Source organism: Mirounga leonina, unplaced genomic scaffold (assembly GCF_011800145.1).
Source record: "Mirounga leonina isolate KUSES-001 unplaced genomic scaffold, KU_Mleo_1.0 Mir_197, whole genome shotgun sequence".
Lineage (NCBI taxonomy): Eukaryota > Metazoa > Chordata > Mammalia > Carnivora > Phocidae > Mirounga > Mirounga leonina.
In genome coordinates, this window is record NW_023270494.1 from 136,837 (window position 1) to 157,158 (window position 20,322).

General features: G+C 48.2%; 1 protein-coding gene across 5 annotated transcripts in view; it reads left to right on the plus strand.

Moving 5' to 3' along the window:
* The first annotated feature begins 7,621 nt into the window (after positions 1-7,621).
* The window catches only part of B3GNTL1 (UDP-GlcNAc:betaGal beta-1,3-N-acetylglucosaminyltransferase like 1), a 110,519-nt gene continuing 97,818 nt past the window's right edge, over positions 7,622-20,322 (plus strand). For 4 of the 5 annotated variants that reach the window (XR_004683006.1, XM_035025693.1, XM_035025695.1 and 1 more), the window contains exons 1-3: positions 7,622-7,683; positions 9,011-9,127; positions 9,226-9,325. Coding sequence is in view for 3 of the 5 variants with exons in the window: in XM_035025693.1 (XP_034881584.1) it covers positions 7,630-7,683; positions 9,011-9,127; positions 9,226-9,325 (271 nt within the window). In the remaining 2 variants the exon portion in view is untranslated. Of the gene's footprint in view, positions 7,684-9,010; positions 9,128-9,225; positions 9,326-20,322 lie in introns of those variants that run through there. The other variant, XM_035025697.1, reaches the window with a different exon arrangement.

The window sequence follows — 20,322 nt, forward strand, 5'->3', positions numbered from 1 at the left end:
AATAACCAGATAATCCAAACCAACATTCCATTTCAGACTGTACAGACCTGCTGTTTGGTGATTTCTATGCCTACCATGCGAAACTGAGTTAAAAGGCATTTTGAAAATTTTGAGTCATTTGATAATATTATTAGGTCCCTCACTAGATCTATGTGTACATCACCTGTGTGAGCCCTGCCGCCTGTGTGGGCTCTCCGATCTGACTGTGGGTTATGGGCTAAGGGGTTGGAACAGCCCGGACCCAAAGCCCGCACTGGACCCTGCGGGTTTGGAGAGCCAGCCTCGACCCTCATTGCCCAGCCTCCCTGTCCTGGCCTTGCATCAGCAGCCGGCTCACGTGGTCACTGGACCCTGCCAGCCGCAGGGAGTTGGCAGTGGACAAAAAGACCCTGTCCCCGCCCCCATAGAGGCAGCAACTTAGAGGAGAGACAGTGCTGGGGGCAGGGCGGTGGGGTCTTGGGCCATGAGCTGGGGGGCTGAAATGTGTCAGTGTTTGGACACATCCTTCATGTGCTGGGGTTATACGTTGGTTTTCCATGTTGGTTTCCCAGCTTAGGCCTCCTCAAGCTAGATGGGTCCCAAGGCCAGGTACCTGGACGTGGGGGGAGGCAGTCTGTAGCAGCCACAGCCCAGCAGTGGTGAGGGCAGGCCCCCGTCCCGACGGTGTCTGCAGGACACCATGCAGAACTCGGCAGGGGTGGGAGGGCTCACCATACTTGGAGCTAACCAGGTGGCCTGACACATTCTCACGGTGCTGACGGAAGACACAAGGCTCTGGGTTAGAGATAAAGGAGTTTATCACTCACAGCAAAGGCAGTGACCAGAAGGTCAGCATGTGTGCATGGGTTCCCGGAGCCCCATTCCCCAGGGGCCACATGAGGAGGCCCAAGAGACGCCACGTGGGCAGGGGGTCCGTGACAGGAGAGGGCAACTCTTTACAGCAGACAGCAACCTGCTCTCCCTCCTGGACGGCAACGTCACCTCACACCTCAAGGCTGCTCGTATAACGGCCCAGGTAACCAGCACCCAGGGCATTCTTGACGTGCCCAGCTGGGCAGAGACAATCTCAAGAGATCTATGCAGGAGCATCTCCCAACAAAATCCAGGTAAGGAAGCTTTGAGTTCTAGCCTCAGAACTCATGGTTCAGGGAGGCAGCTGTGGGGGACAGCTGTCCCCATCAGGGAATTCAAATACAAGTCACTTACTGCTTGGCAGAGAGTCCTGGGGACCTGCATATAGCAGCACTACCGTGCGTGGCTGGCCTGGGAAGCAGGAGGCCTGGATGTGAGCTGATAGAATGGGGTTCCCTCCCCACCTTCCCCAAATTCTCCTCTGTCCCGTGAAAGGGGAGAGCATCAGAGCAGGGTCTTGCTGTTCACCACCCCATCCCACGGTGCCCTGCTTCACCCTGCCCCCCCCCACACACCTCTCCTCAGGAGGCCGATGGCAAAAGGGCTCGTCACCCCCTTTCCTTCTGCTCTAGGGTTCGGTCGCACCAAGTGAGGCAGCAGGTGTTTGTGCAGAGCCTTTACCAGGAAAATGTGAGAACGGCACTAAAATGACAGATTGCTGGGCTCCCTGCTCTGCAGTGGTCAGCTCCTTGCATCCTCTTTGACAGAGTGATTTAACAACTCCCTAGGCCTAAGAAAAAATGGTATGGTGCAAAGGGTTCTTGTCCACAGAGATGCAACTGATTTCCACCCCGTGGAAGAGATCATTGCAAACATGGTCTGTGCCCAGGGAGTGCATTCACTCCACGTTCCTGATTGCCCCTGCATGTGTCCATGTACAGATTTTCCTTTTAATCAGGCTTAACATCTTACTGGTTTCCCTGTTAATTAACAAGTTAAAATCTTTGACATGTTTTCATTTTATATTTGGATGAGTCATGATTTTACTTCCTTGAAAAGTATCTTTTAATACTTTTTTGTATAAAAAGAACAGACTCTCACCTGGTAAATGCAGAAGAGATTATAAACGAAGGCCCAGTCCTCGTTCCTATGGGTGTTACGGAACATTTGGTCCTTCAATATTTAAGAGCATCTGCCGGGGGGCGCCTGGGTGGCTCAGTTGGTTAGGCGACTGCCTTCAGCTCAGGTCACGATCCTGGAGTCCCGGGATCGAGTCCCGCATCGGGCTCCCTGCTCGGCGGGCAGTCTGCTTCTCCCTCTGGCCCTCCCCCCTCTCATGTGCTCTCTCTCATTCTCTCTCTCTCTCAAATAAATAAATAAATAAATAATCTTAAAAAAAAAAAAAAGAGCATCTGCCGGCTGCCGGCACAGGACACATTGGGGATTTGAGGCCAGAGCCCTGCCCCCTCCCCAGGAGCCTACAGTCCCCAGAAATGAAAGGAGGACTCTGGGATGTGTTATGATGGTGCTATCTGTTCAGGGGCCATAGGGCACTGGAGAAGGACACAGGGAGGTGATCCCAAGCTCAGCTTTGAAGGACAAGTAGGAATTAGCTTCAGGTGGGAAGGAAGTGGATCAGGTAGGACCAGCTGGTGGCGGAGCTGGTGGGACCAGCTCAGGAAAGGGCAGGAGAGGGGCTACATTGAGGAGGGGCAGGAAGCAGGAGACCCAGAGAAGGATATGCCCCACGGCCAACAAGGCCACGGGCTGCTTGGAGGAGGAGGGTTACGGTGGGAAGTGGTGGGGTGCGCAGTAGGCATGCTGCTCGGCAGGAGGCTCTGCAGGTGGGGGTCCACAGGCGGGGCTTCTGTGGCTGCCAGGGCTGGGGGTCTCCCAGGGCTGGCTGCTGGTGTGGGACACGCAGAAGGCATGGCAGGTGTGCAGGGCAGGCACTGGCTCTGTCGGCCACAGCCCAGGCTGTGCCTCCCACCAAGCTTGGACTAGAACAAGGCAATGAGAAGTGGATGCTCACACAGGCACAGTGGCTGAGACGTGCCCAGGGCCACTTGGCCAGGAAGGAGCAAAACCCAGAAACAGGCTGGTGTGGCCCCAAACCGCTGGCTTCACTCCACGTGCCTGGCCACTGCATGAACATGCCCTCTCCCATGGGCCGGCATGGCTGTGGACAGAAGAACATTGCAACAGTGCCCTGAGCTTTGTTCTAGCTGCAAAGCACCTGATGGGTGTCGGAGCCCATGCAAGCCTCACCTACATGAGCTGCCGGGGGCAGGTGCTGAGGCAGGCCGAGGGAGGCTCCTGGCTGACACCCCGCCAGGCCCCTGGCGGCTCCTGACTTTGTCAGTGACATCAGCAGCTTTCCATAAGGCCTCACTCGAAGTGCTGAAGTCACCCCGAAACTCTGGCTTCCCTACTATTCCAAGTTCTATGAATTTAGCTAAGCCCTTTCTCTGACAGATGACATCTTCCTATTAAAACTTAGGAGGAAGATGCCTAACTGGCCTCTCCTGGCCTTCACTGGACACCGTCTGAGTCCTGGCCTCGGGGTGCCCAAGCACTGACAGCCATGCTGTGCACATGCCTTCCACAGGCACCTGCCACGCACCCGTGAGTTATCTAGAACCTGGAAAGCAGATGGCTGAGATCACTCCAGAACCATTGCTGGGGGCAGCTGGAGGCCCTGTTTTAAGTTTCCTTCTGCCTTTCCAACTTTGTGTCACTTCCTCTTGCCTCTTGCTCAGCTCTTGTCATCCTCAGGGTCCTGAACCTGGTTCCAGTGCACACAGTTCTCGGCAGACCTCCCCTGGCTTACCGTGTGCCAGGCACCTCAGGGGACACCTGTGGGATCCCGCACCACCATCCAGAAGTGCAGGGGAGTGAATGCCACCCCAGAGGCAATCGCAGATGACAAGACCAAGGGTAAAGGCTTCTCCCCTTTGTGCTCTGAGGGACACTTCTCCAGAGCGCTGGGAAGGTTTGGGGGGCCAGTTCCAGCTGCCCATAGTGGGGACCCCATCAACAGAGCACACTGGTCCTGGCTCCCTCTCCTTCCCTGCCTCACTCCCCTGCTCCCAGCTTCCTGGGAACAAAAACCCTCACTGCAAAGGCCCCGACTCAGGCTCTGCTTTCTGGGCACCCGGGCCAAGACAAACATTCTATGTGATGCTCGAATGCTTGCATCAAATCCACTCCAGATGTTTGCTCAGCTGTTAATTGAATGCAACCTCTAATGGGAACCTCATTACTTCCTACAGCCAGTCCAGTGAATGAGTCCAGAATCTGGCTTCAGGTCAATCATGTGTGCCAGGCTTTCATGAGATACTATTCTTAAAGTGCCTGGCACTTGGGAAATGCTTCGTTAATGGGATTCTCCTTCTCTCTCCACAGTTCCTGATAACCTGGTCCATATTAGAACAATGCAGATTGGCAGAACAATGGCTTCCATCCACTAGTTATTCCTCAGGAAACATTCATTGTGTGCTTTATGGGCAAGGTGCTGAGTGGGGTCTTGATTCTCCCTGTGCGCCGTATAGGGCTGTCCAATCCCTCTTTCATGGGACATGATTTCAGGTCTCTGTGGAACACCGGTGATCCTCCTTGTGACAGCACTTTGCCCCTATGCCCAGTAGGGGTGGGGTCACTCCCAGAGAGAATGGTTGAGCTGGGCGTCAGTGCTCCAAGGGAGAGCTGAGAGCCCTTGGAGGAGAAAGGAAAGATGGCACTACTGGGCTCTCCCCTCAGGGTGCTGTTCGGATTTCACAGCCACCCACGGGCCAACCCCTGCTTGTAGCTGTGGGGACAGCAATGCGGTCTGGGGCACCCTGACCCTGTACCCAGTGGTCAACCAGGTAGAGGGGATGAAAGAATGAGCCAGAGACCCTGCTGTGGCAACAGAACCTCAACAGGTCTGAATTCCAGGAACTCAGGGGAATGCTGAAAATGGAACTGATGTGACCATGTCCACACCAAGCCTACGTCCTGTAGGTTACTTTGTTTAGAAGGTATGGGCTGCAACCCCTTGATGAGCCATTAAACCAACACAGCCAGTCCCAAGCCACCTTAAAACGTGAGAAGAGACCATACCAGCTCATGCCACACATCGTCAGGCAGCGCCGGTGAAAACATATTTACTATCCAGGGGCTCTGGCCCCATGGGCAGCCAGTCTCGTGCAGGCTGAGGGCACTGTCTTCCCCAGGGCCCGGCAGCCCCTGGCCTCTCGGCAGGCGCATTGTCCTGGCAGGTCCAGCTGGAGCTCTGTTGGGGTTCATCCCACCAAGAAACCAGGAAAGCACATTTGGAGGTCTTGCAGTGCAGGCTGTTGGGGACGCCCGGCTGTTGTTAGAGCTCGAACTCACCCTTCCCTGTCACACTCGAAGAAGACACATTATGCGTCTGGGGCCCAGCACCCAGACCTCACTACATCTTTGCCCCCACACCAGCATCTTAAGAGCCTGTCGGGCAGTTTCTAAATTTGAAGGCCCTGGAAATTGGCACCAGGTCTTCTGAATACAACCAGTATCCACCAATTCATCTGCATAAGTAGCAACTATAAGAAAAATGTCATTTGGTGAGTCAGAAGCTGGAGGAGTTTTCTGTGCCTCCCCTCACATGCCTGTGACTTCGTTCATATTTTCAGTCCACCCCAAGTCCTCCCTCTGTTCCTCTGGTGGGAGCAGGGGTCAGTCCCCAGGGTCTGGTCTCTCTGTTGAGAATCTTCTCACCTGTGAAGAAGGGATTAATCTCAGGCCCTCACCCAGCCTCAACTCTGCATTGATACCATGTGCCGTGGAGGTGCGAGGCACCGCGTGTGACCCCTTACCTCTTCCTCCCGCCAGGTACTGGGGAGCCAGCTCTAAAGCCTACAGGTATCCTGGTAGCTACTACGAGACTTCTTACCAGCTTGTTTAAAATAAACTACTCCTGGGCGCCTGGGTGGCTCAGTTGGTTAAGCGTCTGCCTTCGGCTCAAGTCATGATCTCAGGTCCTGGGATCCATCCCCGCATCCGGCTCCTGCTCCGCGGGAAGCCTGCTTCTCCCTCTCCCACTCCCCCTGCTTGTGTTCCCTCTCTTACTGTGTCTTTCTCTGTCAAATAAATAAATAAAATCTTAAAAAAAAAAAAAAAAAGCAATGTAACTTACTTTAAAAAAAAATTAAAATAAAATAAAATAAACTACTCCTAATATGCCAACCTTTGGAGAACATTAGGTCCTTGGGAACGAATTCCCAGACTGCCTTTATCCCACTGCAAATAAGGCAGCATTTTTACTCATCTGACCTAAGAGTTTCAACCTGTACAACAGGCTTTGCAAATACAGATGCAGGTTTAGGAAAAATTACATTTGAAGTGATGCTTAAAAAATCTCAAGCAGAAGTTTGGCTTTGCTTTCACTGTTAGTTTGTAGAGTGATTTGCATTTAATCTTGGTTTGGGGCAGTAAAGACTCTGTCCCCGCAGGCATGGCTGTAAACCTGGTCACTGATTCACATCCTTTGGGACAAAGGCCCGGTGGGGACAATCGGGGTGCGCGCCGGCAGGGTCTACTAGCTCCCAGCAGTACTCAGTGGTACCCCCAGGGGCCGGTCCCCCTGGGAGGGGCAGAAGCTCTCAGGGGTCACACAGCTGACAGGACACAGCCGGATAAGGATGTCGCCTCTGCTGAGCCGAGCTGGAGGGACCACCTGGGGGAAGGTGTTCTAAGGCACCCACACGGCGGCCCCAGAGTCCGGGGAGCCCTTCTCCTGCTGGGGACGCAGAAACGAGGCGCGGATGCCAGCGGGCACAGCCAGGCCCCCGCCCCCTGCACCCCTTCCTTGCTGGGGACAGCTCAGGTGTCCTTGTCTCCCGCCCCCAGGCTTCTCCTTGTCCTCCGCCGGGCCAATCAGATGACACGTCACCTGCCTGCCTTCTTTTAAAAAAATGTTATGTGAAAGGTCGTCTGGTTTGGATTTTAAGTTGTAACCGACGGTAGAGCGTGGGTCCTTTCTCACAAACCCCACCCTCTCACAACCAAAGAATTTTTATAACATTTCATTTCACTGAGGCCCTCGGAGGGATTAATTCCCTCAGGGAGGAGCAGGCGGGCTGGAGGCCCGAGGAGAGGGCAGAGAAGACACGGGGGACGCAGGAGCCGCCCAGGCCCCAAAGCACAAGACGCCGCCTTCAGTAACCGGGGCACAGCGCCCTCGGCCCGGGCCCTCCCTCCCCCTCCCGTCCCCTGCCTCCCTGCCCTCCCCACGGGCCCGCCCCCTGCCCTGCCGCCCCCGTCCTCCTCCTCCTCTCCCTGGGTGTCCCCCCCGCCTGCCCCCTAGCACTCCCTGGGCCCTCTGCCCTCCTCCGGCCCTCCCCTGCCCACCGACCCGCCCCTCCCGGAGCCCCTCCCGGAGCCCCTCGCGGAGCCCGCTCCTCCCCGGGCCCCCTGCCCCTCCCCACGGCTTGCCCCTCCTCTCCCCTCTGACCCGGGCCCGCCCCTGCCCCCCCTCCCGGAGCCTGCCCTTCTCCGTGCACCCTGCCCTCCCCTGCCCCCCTTCCCACCGGCCCGCCCCGGGCCCGCGAGGTGCTCCCCGCCCACCCCGGGCTTCCCGCCTCTCTAGGCCGCTCCTCCCCACTCCCCGCCGATCGACGGCTCCCCACGCCAATCGGAGGCGCCCCGGCCTCGGCCCCGCTGCTCGGCGAGCCGGCCGCGCACGCGCCGCAGGCCGACGTGGGCGGTGGAGCGCCCCGGGCTTCGAGGGCGGGGCGGCCGGAGGAGCGCGTGGCCATGCGGGCCCGAGGGGACCCCGCCGCCGCCGCCGCCGCCGCCGCGCCCCACGTGGTAGGTGCCGGGGCCGCGGGGCGCGGGAGCCGCCTCCGCCCCTCCCCTTCTCCTCCCGTCCCCTGCCCCCCCTCCCCCTCCCCCTCCCCCTCCCCGCGGCGGGTCCGCATTCCCCCGGGGCTTGCTTGGGAGGGTCTCCGCCCGAAGCAGCCTGCAGCCCAGGAAGTTGGACGGAAATTCACGTTATGTTTTGTATTGTAGATCTCGAGAACAGGGAAGATACTTCTTTTTTTCTTTTCCTTTAAAGAATAATGTTTCCTTTAAAAATAAATATGTAAGTAAATTAGGTGACCACTTTTTTGGATAACATAAATTCGGGAAGGGTTATCCCTGTGTTGAATCAGATCCTCAGAGTAAAGAACTTGACTGAATTCTACTTTCAATCTATGAGCTTTTCAAAACCGTATTCGGATTTGTTATTTTTATAATCCTATCCATTTTCTATGTAGATGTAGAATGCACATATATGTACATGGATGTTTGTGCCATGCGTATGTACTATACACACCTGGATGACCTGTGTTTCTGTTTTCTTATTTAGGAATTTGTTCACTCCTCACTAGGGTATAAACTCTAGGGCTGGGAGGCACTAATTTCTATCTTTGGGTATTCTATAATTGCTTAACGTGGTAACATAAAATTAAGACAATTCCTGCAATGAGTTCTTTTGTTGGCAGTCAGGTTTCACTGGTTTTACTCCATACACTTTAGACATTTTTGTTTTATCTGGGCTATAGGAGAGAAGGACCGCACCAAACTCCTAAACTAAGTAGAGCAAAAGGACAGAGAGGTATATGGAGGTCACCCCCATTTTCCCAGCACCCACCCCATACTTTGTTAAAGCATGTGTCCAGGGACTTAAAAAGAGTTTTCTTGCAGTTTCTCTAACATAGTTTACCGAAAATGCTTACTCCACCGAGAAAAGGACCAAAGGTTATTTTCATGAGTGGGTTGGAAGATACACAGATGCTTGTTTCAACCAAAATGATGTTTCTGACCAGTGTTTGGAACGCACATGAATTTGTCATTGAATTGGGAAAATTTTTGGTGCCTCTCAGATTCTTGTTTGCTTTTCAAAAGTATCCAAAAGGATACTTCCCCCAATTCAGGGAAATCTAAGACATAATAAATCTTAGGCAGCAAAAGAACGTTAAGAGCTTGGTGAGAAGGAATAGGCACCTTCTGTTTTGGGGGACACATTCTTTCTCTGGAAACCAGGCCTCCGCCTTTGGAGATGCTCAGTGGTAATGGGGAAGAAAATTAGAGTGGAGGAAAAGGCGTTAGCTTTCACACGTGTATATGTTAACCCCTTTCTCTTGAATTGCAGTCTATCATCCTCCCAGTCCACAACGCCGAACCGTGGTTGAATGAGTGCTTGGAGTCTGTTTTGCAGCAGGACTTCGAAGGCTCCATGGAGCTCTCGGTTTTTAATGATGCCAGTAAGGTATTTGTGAACTTGCTTTGGTTATGTAGCCCTAGCATGAGTCACATCGGAGTGCTTTGAGAAAGTTTCCTGAACTGCCAATGTCCTCGTGCTTTCAGGATAAGTCTATGACTATCATTGAGAAATGGAAGGTGAAGCTGGAAGGTTCTGGTATCCCCGTGGTCATTGGCGGGCACGCTTCTCCTTCACCCCGAGGAGGTTAGTGACCCTGTTGTTTTATTATTCAACTGTAAGGAATGGTTTCTTATGACTTGTGTACTTAACCACCGTTAACCTTAACAGTAACACTGCCCGCTGTTTCACCAGCAAAGAAGGGTGCTCTGTACTAGCGGAGAATCCCAACCCAGGACACACAGGTTCCACCACAGCCACAGACCTGTCCAGAGAGTAAGGAGAGGAGGCTCTTTTTATATGGGGTGGGGGTGGTGGGGAGGGGGGGGTGAATTGTTGTAAACAGGAAGTCCATTGGAGTAAGCTGGGAGCTGGAAGTGTGGTGGCTTCTCATTGGCTGGGCTGTGGCCACCTCCCATTGGCTGGGCTGTAGCTGCCTCCCATTGGCTGGGCTGTGGCTGTCTCCATTGGTTGGGCTGTGGCCGCCTCCCATTGGCTGGGCTGTTGCGGGGGTAGCAGGAAACCTTCCTTCCTGGAGCTGGGTTACTAAAGTAGTACCCACCTGTAAGGGGCATCTCTTCCTATTGGGTCTGCAGTTGGTAACCAGTGCTGGGCACAGAGCTCCCCCTGCCGGCCTCCTGACTCTGCTCCAAATAAGATTTTCTTTTATTAACTTTACTAATAATTTCGTTTTCAAATCCTGGTGAAAAGTATCCTGAATAATAAAGTTTATCACTTATTAAGAACCCAGTACACCTAAATTTCTTATTCCTTGGTAAGGATTTGAATGAGACCACCAGGCATACTTAATACTTATTCAACCTAACAAAAAGCCGTTGGGTGTTTTTATTTTTAATGTGAATGATCATATTATTGGTCACCTCTGCTGCTTAAAATTCATTTCCTGTGACATTAGATTTGTTTTTGTCCAATTTTTAAAAAATCTTATTAAGAACTAGCTTTTGGTTTCTTTGATTTTCTATATTCTTTTTTTCTATTTTGTCTGTTTTCTGTTTCCACTCTGATCTGTATTTTCTTCTGCTTACTTTGAGTTTAATTTGTTCTTTTCCTAATTCTTTTTTTTTTTTTTTAAGATCTTATTTTATTTTAGAGGGAGAGTTCACAGGCGTGAGTGCATTCAAGTGGGGGGTGGGGCAGGGCCGGGGCGGGGTGGGGGGGTAGGGGCAGGGAAGAGAGAATCTTAAGCAGACTCCCCACTGAGCACAGAGCCCCAGTGACCCTGAGATCAGGACCTGAGCTGAAACCAAGAGTCCATTGCTCAACCGACTGAGCCACCCAGGTACCCCTGTTCTTTTCCTAATTCTTTTTTTTTTTTTTTTAAGATTTTTATTTATTTATTTGAGAGAGAGAGAGAACATGAGGAGGGGGTGGGCAGAGGGAGAGAGAGAAGCAGGCTTCCCACCAAGCAGGGAGCCCGACGGGGGCTCGATCCCAGGACCCTGGGATCATGACCTGAGCCGAAGGCAGACACTTAACGACTGAGCCACCCAGGCGCCCCATCTTTTCCTAATTCTTAAGTTGGAAGCTGAGGTCATTGATTTGAGACTTTTCTTCTTTTCTAATATAGGCATTTCATGATATAAATTCCCCTCTTACTATCACTTTAGGAACATTGTGATGTTCTTTTCATTTTCATTCTGGGTACACCTTCAAATTTTCTTCAAACACCTTCTAATTTTCTTTTGGCTTATTTATGGATTATTTAGAAGTATGTTAGTTTCCAATATTTGAGAGGTTTTCCAGATATTTTCTGTTATTGATTTCTAATGTAACTCTTCTGTAGTAAGAGAACATACTTTGTTTGTCTTGAATGTGTGGCCTATCTTGGCAAATGTTGTGTGCACTTGAGAAGGTTGTGTAGCTCTTGGTGTTGGATGGAGTTTTCCATAAATGTGAATCAGGTCAAGCAGAGAACAGTCTTGTTTAAATCTACCGTGTTGCTGATTTGGGGTCTACTTGTTCTGTCAGTTATTGAAAGGGGGCATTGAAATCTCTAACTCTGCACATTTGTCTATTCCTCTCTGTAGTTTTATCAATTTGGGTTAGCAATATTTTGAAACTCTGTTAACATTTAGGGTTGTTATGAAGAATTAACCCTTCATCATTGTGAAATAACCCTCTTGATCTTGCTGATTTTCTTTGCTCCAAATCTACATTGTTTGATATTAATTTAACTGCTCTGGCTTTATTTTGACTAGTGTTAACATAATATATGTTTTCCATCTCTTTAAATTTTTAATCCATTTGTTGAAGGGTACCTCTTTTAAAGGGTAGCCCCTCCCTGTAGATTCTTGTAGACAGCAAATCCAGTCTGATAATCTTCACCTTTTAACTGGGTGTTTACATTAGTTACATTTAATATAACAGCTTTATTCATATGCCACGCAATTCACCCATCAAAGTATATAGTCTTATGGTTTTTAGTGTATTCCCAGATCTGTGCAGCCACCCCCACAGTCAGGTTTAGAACACTTTCATCACTTCACACAGGGACCTGGTGTTCTCCAGTCATCACCCTCCGTACCCTGCTCCCACCAGCCCTGCACCACCCCTAATTAGGTTTCGTGTATAGATTTGTCTGTTGAGGAGATTTCTGCATATATGTTTGTAAGGGATGTAGGTGTGTGGTTTTCCTTTCCTGTGATGTCTTTAGGTATGGTGCAGTGATGCTGGCCTCACAGAATTGAGTTTAGTGTTTCCTCCTTTTCTGTTTTTTTGGAAGAGTGGGAAGGATTGGTGTTATTCTCTAAATGTTTGGTAGAATTCATCAGTGAAGCCATCTGGTTGGAAGGGTTTTCTGTTTGTTTTGTTTTTTGTTTTTCTTTTTTTTTTAAAGATTTTATTTATTTATTTGACAGAGAGAGAGACACAGTGAGAGAGGGAATGCAGGGGGAGTGGGAGAGGGAGAAGCAGACCTCCCACGGAGCAGGGAGCCTGATGCGGGCCTCGATCCCAGGACCTGGAATCATGACCTGAGCCGAAGGCAGACGCTCAACGACTGAGCCACCCAGGCGCCCCATGTTTTTTGTTTTTCTTAAAGATTTTATTTGAGAGAGAGGGAGACCATGAGTAGTGGGGAGGGGCAGAGGCAGAGGGAGAAGCAGGCTTCCCACAGAGCAGGTAGCCCGATGCGGGCCTCGATCCCAGGATCCTGGGATCATGACCTGAGCTGAAGGCAGACACTTCACTGACTGAGCCACCCAGACAGCCCTTTTGTTGGAAGGTTTTGATTAATGATTCAATCTATTTATCTGTTACAGGTCTGTTCAGATTTTTTATTTCTTCTTGAGTCAGATTTGGTAGTTTATGTATTTCTACAAATTTGTCCCTTTTGTGTAGGTTATTTAACTGGTTGGTACACAGTTGTTTGTAGTATTTTCTTAGAATCCTTTCAAATTTCTGTTAGTCAGGTACCCACTTCCATTTTGGTTTTCAGTAATTTGAGTTCCCTCTTTTCTTGATCTGGCTGAAGGTTTGCCAATTTTGTTGATCTTTTCAAAGGTTTCATTGATTTAACCCCCCCTTTTTTTTTTACTTTCTATTTTATTCATTTCTCCTCTGATCTTTATTATTTTCTTCCTTTGCTAGCTGTGTGTTTAGTTTGCTCTTCTTTCTAACTTCTTAACATGTAAAATTAGGTTAGTGATTTGAGATCTCTTTTACGTAGGCATTCATAGCTAAAAATTTCTCTCTGAGCACTGCTTTTGTTGTATCCCATAAGTTTTGGTGTGTTGTGCTTTCATTTTCACTTATTTCTAGGGATATATCTCTAAGAATATCTAAGCATATTCTAGGAATATGTCTAAGGATAGTCCACTGTTGCATAGAGTGTCTGTATGTATTGTTAGGTCTGCTGGTTTATAATGTTGTTCAGTCTTTATTACTTTACTGCTCTTCTGTCTAGATGGTCCATCCATTATTGAAAGTGGGGTGTTGAATTCTTCAACTATTATAGTAAAACTGTCTTTTTTTTTTTTTTTTTTTTAAGAATTCATCCGGGGCGCCTGGGTGGCTCAGTCGTTGAGCTTCTGCCTTTGGCTTAGGTCATGATCCTAGGGTCCTGGGATCGAGCCCCACATCGGGCTCCCTGCTCCATGGGAGGCCTGCTTCTCACTCTCCCACTCCCCCTGCTTGTGTTCCTGCTCCCGCTATCTCTCTCTCTGTCAAATAAATAAAAATAAAACCTTAAAAAAAAAAAAAGAATTCATCCATTTGAGAAAGAGAGATAGTGAGAAAGAGCACGGGGTGGGGGGGCGGGGGAGAAGGAGAAGCAGGCTCCTCGCTGAGCAGGGAGCCCAATGCAGGGCTCCATCCCAGGACCCTGGGATCATGACCTGAGCTGAAGGCAGATGCTTAACCGACTGAGCCACCCAGGTGCCCCCAAACTGTCTTTTTCTCTCTTTCATTCTGCCAGTTTTTGCTTCATTTATTTTGGGGCTCTCTTGTTAGATGTGTATAGTTTTGTAATTGTTATGTCTTCTTGATTGAACCTTTTATCAATATAGAATGTCCTTTGTTTCTAGTAACAATTTTTGACTTAGGGTTTATTTTGCCTGGTATCAAATAACCAAGCACTCCAGTACTCTTTGGGTTACTAGTTGAATGGAATATATTTTTCCATCTTTTCACTTTTAACTCCTCTCTGCCTTTGGATCTAAAGTGAATCTCTTATAGACAGTATTTAAATGGATCATGTATTTTTAAAATTCATTCTCCCAATCTTTGCCTTTTAATTGGAGTATTTAATCCATTTACATTTAGTAATTAGTGACAAAGAAGGCCTTTTACCATCTTGTTGTTTTTATCTGTACATCTTTTCTTGTTCCATAGTCCTCCATTAGTGCTCTCTTTTATGCTTAATTGATTATTTGTAGTGTGCCATTTTGATTCTCTTCTCGTTTCCTGTTGCATGTATTTGTAAGTTATTTTCTTAGTGCTTACTGTGGAGATTACAATTAATATATTAAATTTATAACAACCTAGTTTGAATTAACACCAATTTAGTTTCAATAGTGTATAGAGCTCTGTCCCACACAGTTCTGTACCTCCCACTTTATGTTGTTATCACAGTTTACATCGATACCGTCCACCCATTGACATAGATTTATAATAATTGCTCAATGTATTTGTTTTTTTAAGTCAGAGAGGAAAAAATTCAAAGTAAAAATAGAACAATACTGGCTTTTATATTTATCCATGTAGTGAACTTTATTAGCATCTTTGACTCCTTTGTGTGGTTTCGGGTTCTTGTCCAGTGCACCTTGGTTACAGCCTGAGGGACGCCCGTGAGCATTTCTTGTAAGGGCAGGCCTGCTAGTGAAGAGCTCCCTCAGCACTTGTTTATCTAGGAATGTCTTAATTTCTCCTTCATTTTTGAAGGATTATTTTGCCAGATCAAGAATTTCTGTTTGTTATAGACCTAATCATACATACATATTGTTTTATACAATTGCTTTTTAAATCAGTTAAAAGAGGAAAGGAGAAATATGTATTTATATTGTGTTTTATAAAATAATTACTTTTGTTGTTTTTTGCTTTTGTTTTCGTTTTTTTGTAATGGATTTGAAGTACTCCCTGGAATTCCTTGGGGTCAATCTTTTTAGCCTAAAGAACTTCCTTTAGTATTTTTTGTAAGGCAGATCTGCTAGCTAGAAATTCTCTTTGTTTTTGTTTATCTGGGAATGTCTTAATTTCTCCTTATTTTTGAAAAGTAGCTTTTCTGGATATAGGATTCTTGGTTAGCAGTTTTTCTCTTTGAGTGCTTCGGATATGTTACCCCACTGCCCTTTGGCCTTGACTGCACTGAGAAGCCAGTTCAGCCACATTCCCCATTCCCTCTACCAGCTGCCTCTCACCAGAGCTCAGAGGGCCCTTGCACATAGACTTCTCCACACCCTATTGCAAAGGGCGTAGGGACAGAACGTTTCCCCACAAGCCAGGGCAAGGGCCTTGGGGGGAGTCTCAGTATTCTTGGTGATACCACACCCGAGGTAGATAATGTCTCTGTGCCAGGAAGGGCTGGGTGGAAGAAGGGAGACCCACTTTTGAATCTCACGTGCCTGGGCCTCAGCCTCAGCACCAGGTGCCTGCAGTGGGGATGCAAAGTGCTGATGTCCTGTGGCTCCCAGGAGAGTATGTGCTCCAGCCTCCAGCTGGCGGGAGGGGGAGGGGAACCCTGTGTGCCTATCTGGGAAGGGGATTCCTCCTTGGTGAGGGATGGAGCAGGTCTTGGTTCAAGTACCACAGACTTGCACTGTTCTTACTGAATTTTAGTCATTATCCTCAGCAAATATTTCTTCAATTGCTGTATATCCTTGGGGCCGTTTCCAGGGATTGTAAGTGGTGGCTTTTTTTTTATGATGTCCACCAGTTTCTATTTAGGCAGTTCAGGCAATCTGTGGGGCTCTGCGTACTGTCATTCCGGAAGCCTAACTCCAATCAAAATTCTTGATGGTTCTATTTTATCTCCTGTTGGCTTAGTAGCTAGAATTCTGTTTTCCTATTTTAGTGATAGATTTGGGGTTATAGCGTACATCTTATTGTAATGTACAGCTTTCCACTGAGTTCAGCCTTTCAAACGTCCACCTGTATCTTTGCGTGTAGTGTAAGGATCTTACAACAGTATCCGGGCATTTCTCCCCTCTGCTCTTTATGCTTCTGTTGTCCTGCACTTTACTTTGCCTGTATTGTAAACCCCACAGGGTATCAGTGTTAACTTTAAAGAGACATACGAAATAAGAAAGAGAATCACATGTTCACCCATATAGTTACTATTTCCAGCTCTTTGCTTTGTCTAGATCCATATTTCCCTTTGCTGTCATTTTCCTTCTGCCCAAAGGACTTTCCACATTTCTTGTGGTAGCGATGAGTTCCTTCACCATTTTCATGTCTGCATCTGGCACCTTTGCATGTGGGCTGGTGGACCCTGTGATGAAGAAATGTCATCACAAGATGCACAGCCTTTCCTTTAGTTCCTATCTGCTGCCCCCAGCTCCCCTCCCGGACAGGTGAGCTTGCCCCTCAGGTAACCTTGTACAACTTCTGTCCTCCTGCTCTCTCTCTTGCTTCCCTTGCTCCCTTCTTTCCACCTTTCCATCTTCCTTTGTTCCGTGCAGTTCCTTCCCCTTTTCAGAGTGGGTGGGGAGAAGAGAAGGGGAAGGCCTGAGACAGCTGGTCTTCTACATTTGTGGGAACAGCCCCTCCCACCCTGATGGTACCTCTTCAACCTGATGTTCTTTTGCTTCGCGTAATGGAGGGAGGGATGGGCGGTCAGCTCACCTGAACAGTGGTGGCTAGAGAAAAGAACAGACCCCAGAGTTCTTCCCAAGTCAGCCCCTGTAATGTGGTGTTTGGGTTTCCTCCCGTGCCAGAGAACAGCCTCCTTCTGTCTCCTGCAGAGGCACCTTTAGTTTTAAGTCAGGTGTTCAGAGTCTTATGATTTTCTTCTGTTTCGAAGGCACTTCTAGTACTGGGACTAGGTAGGTGGGGTGGGGTGGACTCCTGGTTTGTTCTTGCACTATCTTATCCAGCTCAGTTTCTTACATTATCTCTGATTTGTATTAAGCATTCTAATCCTGAATAAGTATTATTGTTTTGTTTTGTTTTTCTAATTTATACTTTACTTTTCATATTTTTTATTGGGATAAGAAGTCTAGAAGAACAATGTGGAATCCTATTACTGAATCCTTATATTGTTCCTGACATAGAGGGAATGTTCCTAGTGTTTCAGTGTTAAGCATGGTATTTACTATTGCTTTTTAACAGATGCCTTTTTTGAGTTAACTTGTGATTCCTAACTTAGCCTTCGGAAGATGAGGGATCAGTATAGAATTTTATTAAATGTCTCTTAGGTATCTGTTAAGGTGATTGCTTATTTGTTTCCCCTAACATATTTATCATAGTAAGTGATTTTAGTATTGTTCTTAACAATGAACAGTGCTAGAACTATCAGCAATGACATGGTAGTATTTTTGTACAATTATTCAGTTTCCTTCAGGATTTTTCTATCTGTGGACATGTGGAAAATTGATCTGTAGCTGTTGGGTGCTTGTTTAGTGTCTGGCTTAAGGATAAGAGCAGAATGCCTTGGGCTTGCTAATAGAGCATTTTTGTAAGCAGTAATTGTGTATTGTAGCTCGCCAATCTTTGTCTCAACCTCCCATATAAACTAGCCCTACAGCCTGGGTACAGACAGAAAAAAGCATTTACTCATTCTCACAAATGTCTGCTTTGAGTAATAACAATTTTTTTTAATACCAGCATGTGATAAAAAGAAGTTCAGGCATACAGAATGGTCTACAGTGAAACACAGAAGCCTCACACCCTAGAAGCAACCAGTGTTTTTTGGTTCTTAGTTGATTTAATTCACAGAGTGTCAGTCAGTACTCACTGAACGAGGAAATGTTCAGCCACTGAAGTGTTCCACGCTGCACTTCTCATTTCCCCTGCAGGGATTTTGTTTGTTTTAACATGGTCACATTGTCAGGGTGCATAATCTCCACACTCTATTCTATAACTTGTTTTATGTGCTTTACTGCTAAGTTGATTCTGACAGGTGCAGCTCACCGCAGACCAGACCGTGTGGTGAGTTAGACTCAGAACTGAGACCCTCTGCTGTTGGCTCTGGGCTGTGCCCAGGGGGCTCCCAAGTGTCAGGATCTGTGGGGCCTTTAAAGACCTTCTGCCTTATTCTCTTTTACTTTCTACATACCTGCCGTTGTTTGGGTTTTTCCCCCTTCTCTTTTTCTTTTATTTAGTTTTCATTTTATATGTTCCTTTTTTGTGTTGCTGGAGTACTCCTTGAAGTGCATTTTCCGTATCTGGCATGTAGATGGTAAAATATTTGGAGTTTTTACATGTCTGAAAATGTCTTCATTTTGTACTTAGGCTCAATTGACAGTTTGGCTAGGTATAGAATTCTAGGTTCCAAAATCATTTCCCTTAGAATTTTGAAGGATTGCCTCATTATCTTCTGGTGTCCTCTGGTTTTGTTAAGAAATCTATGTCAGTCTGACTCCTTAAAGTTTTCTTTTCTGAAAGTGTTTAAGATTTTTCTCTTTATGTTTTGAGTTTTGAAATTTTATAATGCTGGGTCGAGGTGTAGTTGCTTTTCATGCACCCTCTGTTTTTATACTGAATGATTAGCTTTGCATTCTTAGCTTTAATTGTAATATATTGGGTTTCCTTTAGCTTCACTTTAAAGTTTTTGTATGAGACCTGAAATTAGCATGCCCACATACCCTGCTGGGTTGAAGGAGGAGGTAGGCCAGATGATGAGGCTGGAACTTGTGGACAGGCCCCTGCAGCTTGTAGGAGTTTGTCCTTTAAATAGTGGGCCTCAACTTTGGTTGCATGTTAGAAGTGCCTGCGAAGCTTTGGGAGCCCTGATGCCTAAGCCCGAGTCCCACCCTAAGATATTCCTGAGTCATTGGTTTGGGGGCCGCCGCTGCACTGAGACTGTGGACGCTTCCTAAGAGATGCTGGGTGCATCCACAACTGAGGACCACTGCTTCAAAATAACCTCAGGAGTGGTGTGGCGTCAGCCCCACTCCCTCGTGGGCTTGGTCCTCAGGGAATCTTATAGCTCTTGTGCTATTTCAGGGGTGGGCAGGGTGGAGGTTGGGGACCCAGAGCCAGGGCTGTGTTGGCTCTGCTCTGAGTCCTGTTCAGACTGGCGTGTGACTCTCCTGTCAGGGTGGGCAGGTGGGGGTCAGGGTGGAGGGTAGGGTTTATGCTTCAGCAAGGCTCTCCAGAGAGGTGTGAGTAGGAGAGACGTCCACTCTTCCCAGACACTTCTTGCCCTCAAAGTCCTTTCATCCTGTTTCCTCTCTCTGCTCTTTTCTGCCAGTTTTGGTGGTCAGGTGGTTCGCTTCCGATTCTCAAGAGTGTGCCCCCAGCATGACCTCACAGAGTTTGCGCCTGACCCTGGAGGACTTGCTGGTTTGCTCAGAGTTCGCAGAGGACATCTGAGCCCAGGCTGTCTCCTCCTGAATTCCTGAGGGTCCGCCCTCGCACAGGGCTAACCTTTCTCAACACTGGCTCTCCACAAAGCAGTGTGCCACTCCATGGGGGCGGCTCAGACGCCCGTCCTCCCAGCACCCTGCCGTCACCTTTGGCAGCTTCCTGCCAACACTGAGGTCTGTGTTCCTGGGCCAAGGAGAGGGAGGGTGTTGGTGGACCTGAGTTAAGTAGTTGAGTTCACGGAATGAAACAGAGACAGAGAGTGCCCCAGCCCCACACCACATCCCTCACAAACAGCACCCCATATCCTACTTAGGAGAGCAGGAAAGTGTAGACGTATTTTAGAAAAAATTTAAAACCAGAAATAGTTGTTAAAATTGGTCATTTTAAAAGAAAACTTTTTCCTAAGTTTATATTGGAAGACCACACTCTTTGGCATTGCCTCTTGGTGGCCCTGCCGCCAGAGGACTGGGGCAGAGGACCGGGCGGCAGGCAGCCAGGCTGCGGCGGGCCCCACCCTCCACCTCTCTGTGCCTTGGTTTCCCTTGCAGGCAGCAGGTGCGCGTGCCCACTGCCGAGAAGGCATGGGTGCTAGAGCCACTCAGTTGCTGCCCCATTCTTGGCATCCTGATCTTCACCGTTAACTCATGCATCTGGAAGACACTCCGTTTTTTTCCCCCAAATTATTTCTTGTTTTCATTGTTGGAAATAGAAAACTTGAAAGAAATCAGTTGTTGTAGAACATCTATTTCAGCTTGCTTCTGAGATATGTGTAAACAAATTGTGGTTTCTGAAACTAGTTTGAATGTCTTTTTAAAATATTCTTTAATTAAGATGTTTTGCATCTTCCGTAGTTGATAAAGGAAGTCGAGGGCATTTTGGTGATGGTGTGTCTTTACTTGTCTAATCTCCACTTTATTTTTTTTTAAAGATTTTATTTACTTATTTGACAGAGAGAGAGACACAGCGAGAGAGGGAACACAAGCAGGGGGAGTGGGAGAGGGAGAAGCAGGCTTCCTGCCGAGCAGGGAGCCCGACGCGGGGCTCGATCCCAGGACCCCAGGATCATGACCTGAGCCGAAGGCAGACGCCCAACGACTGAG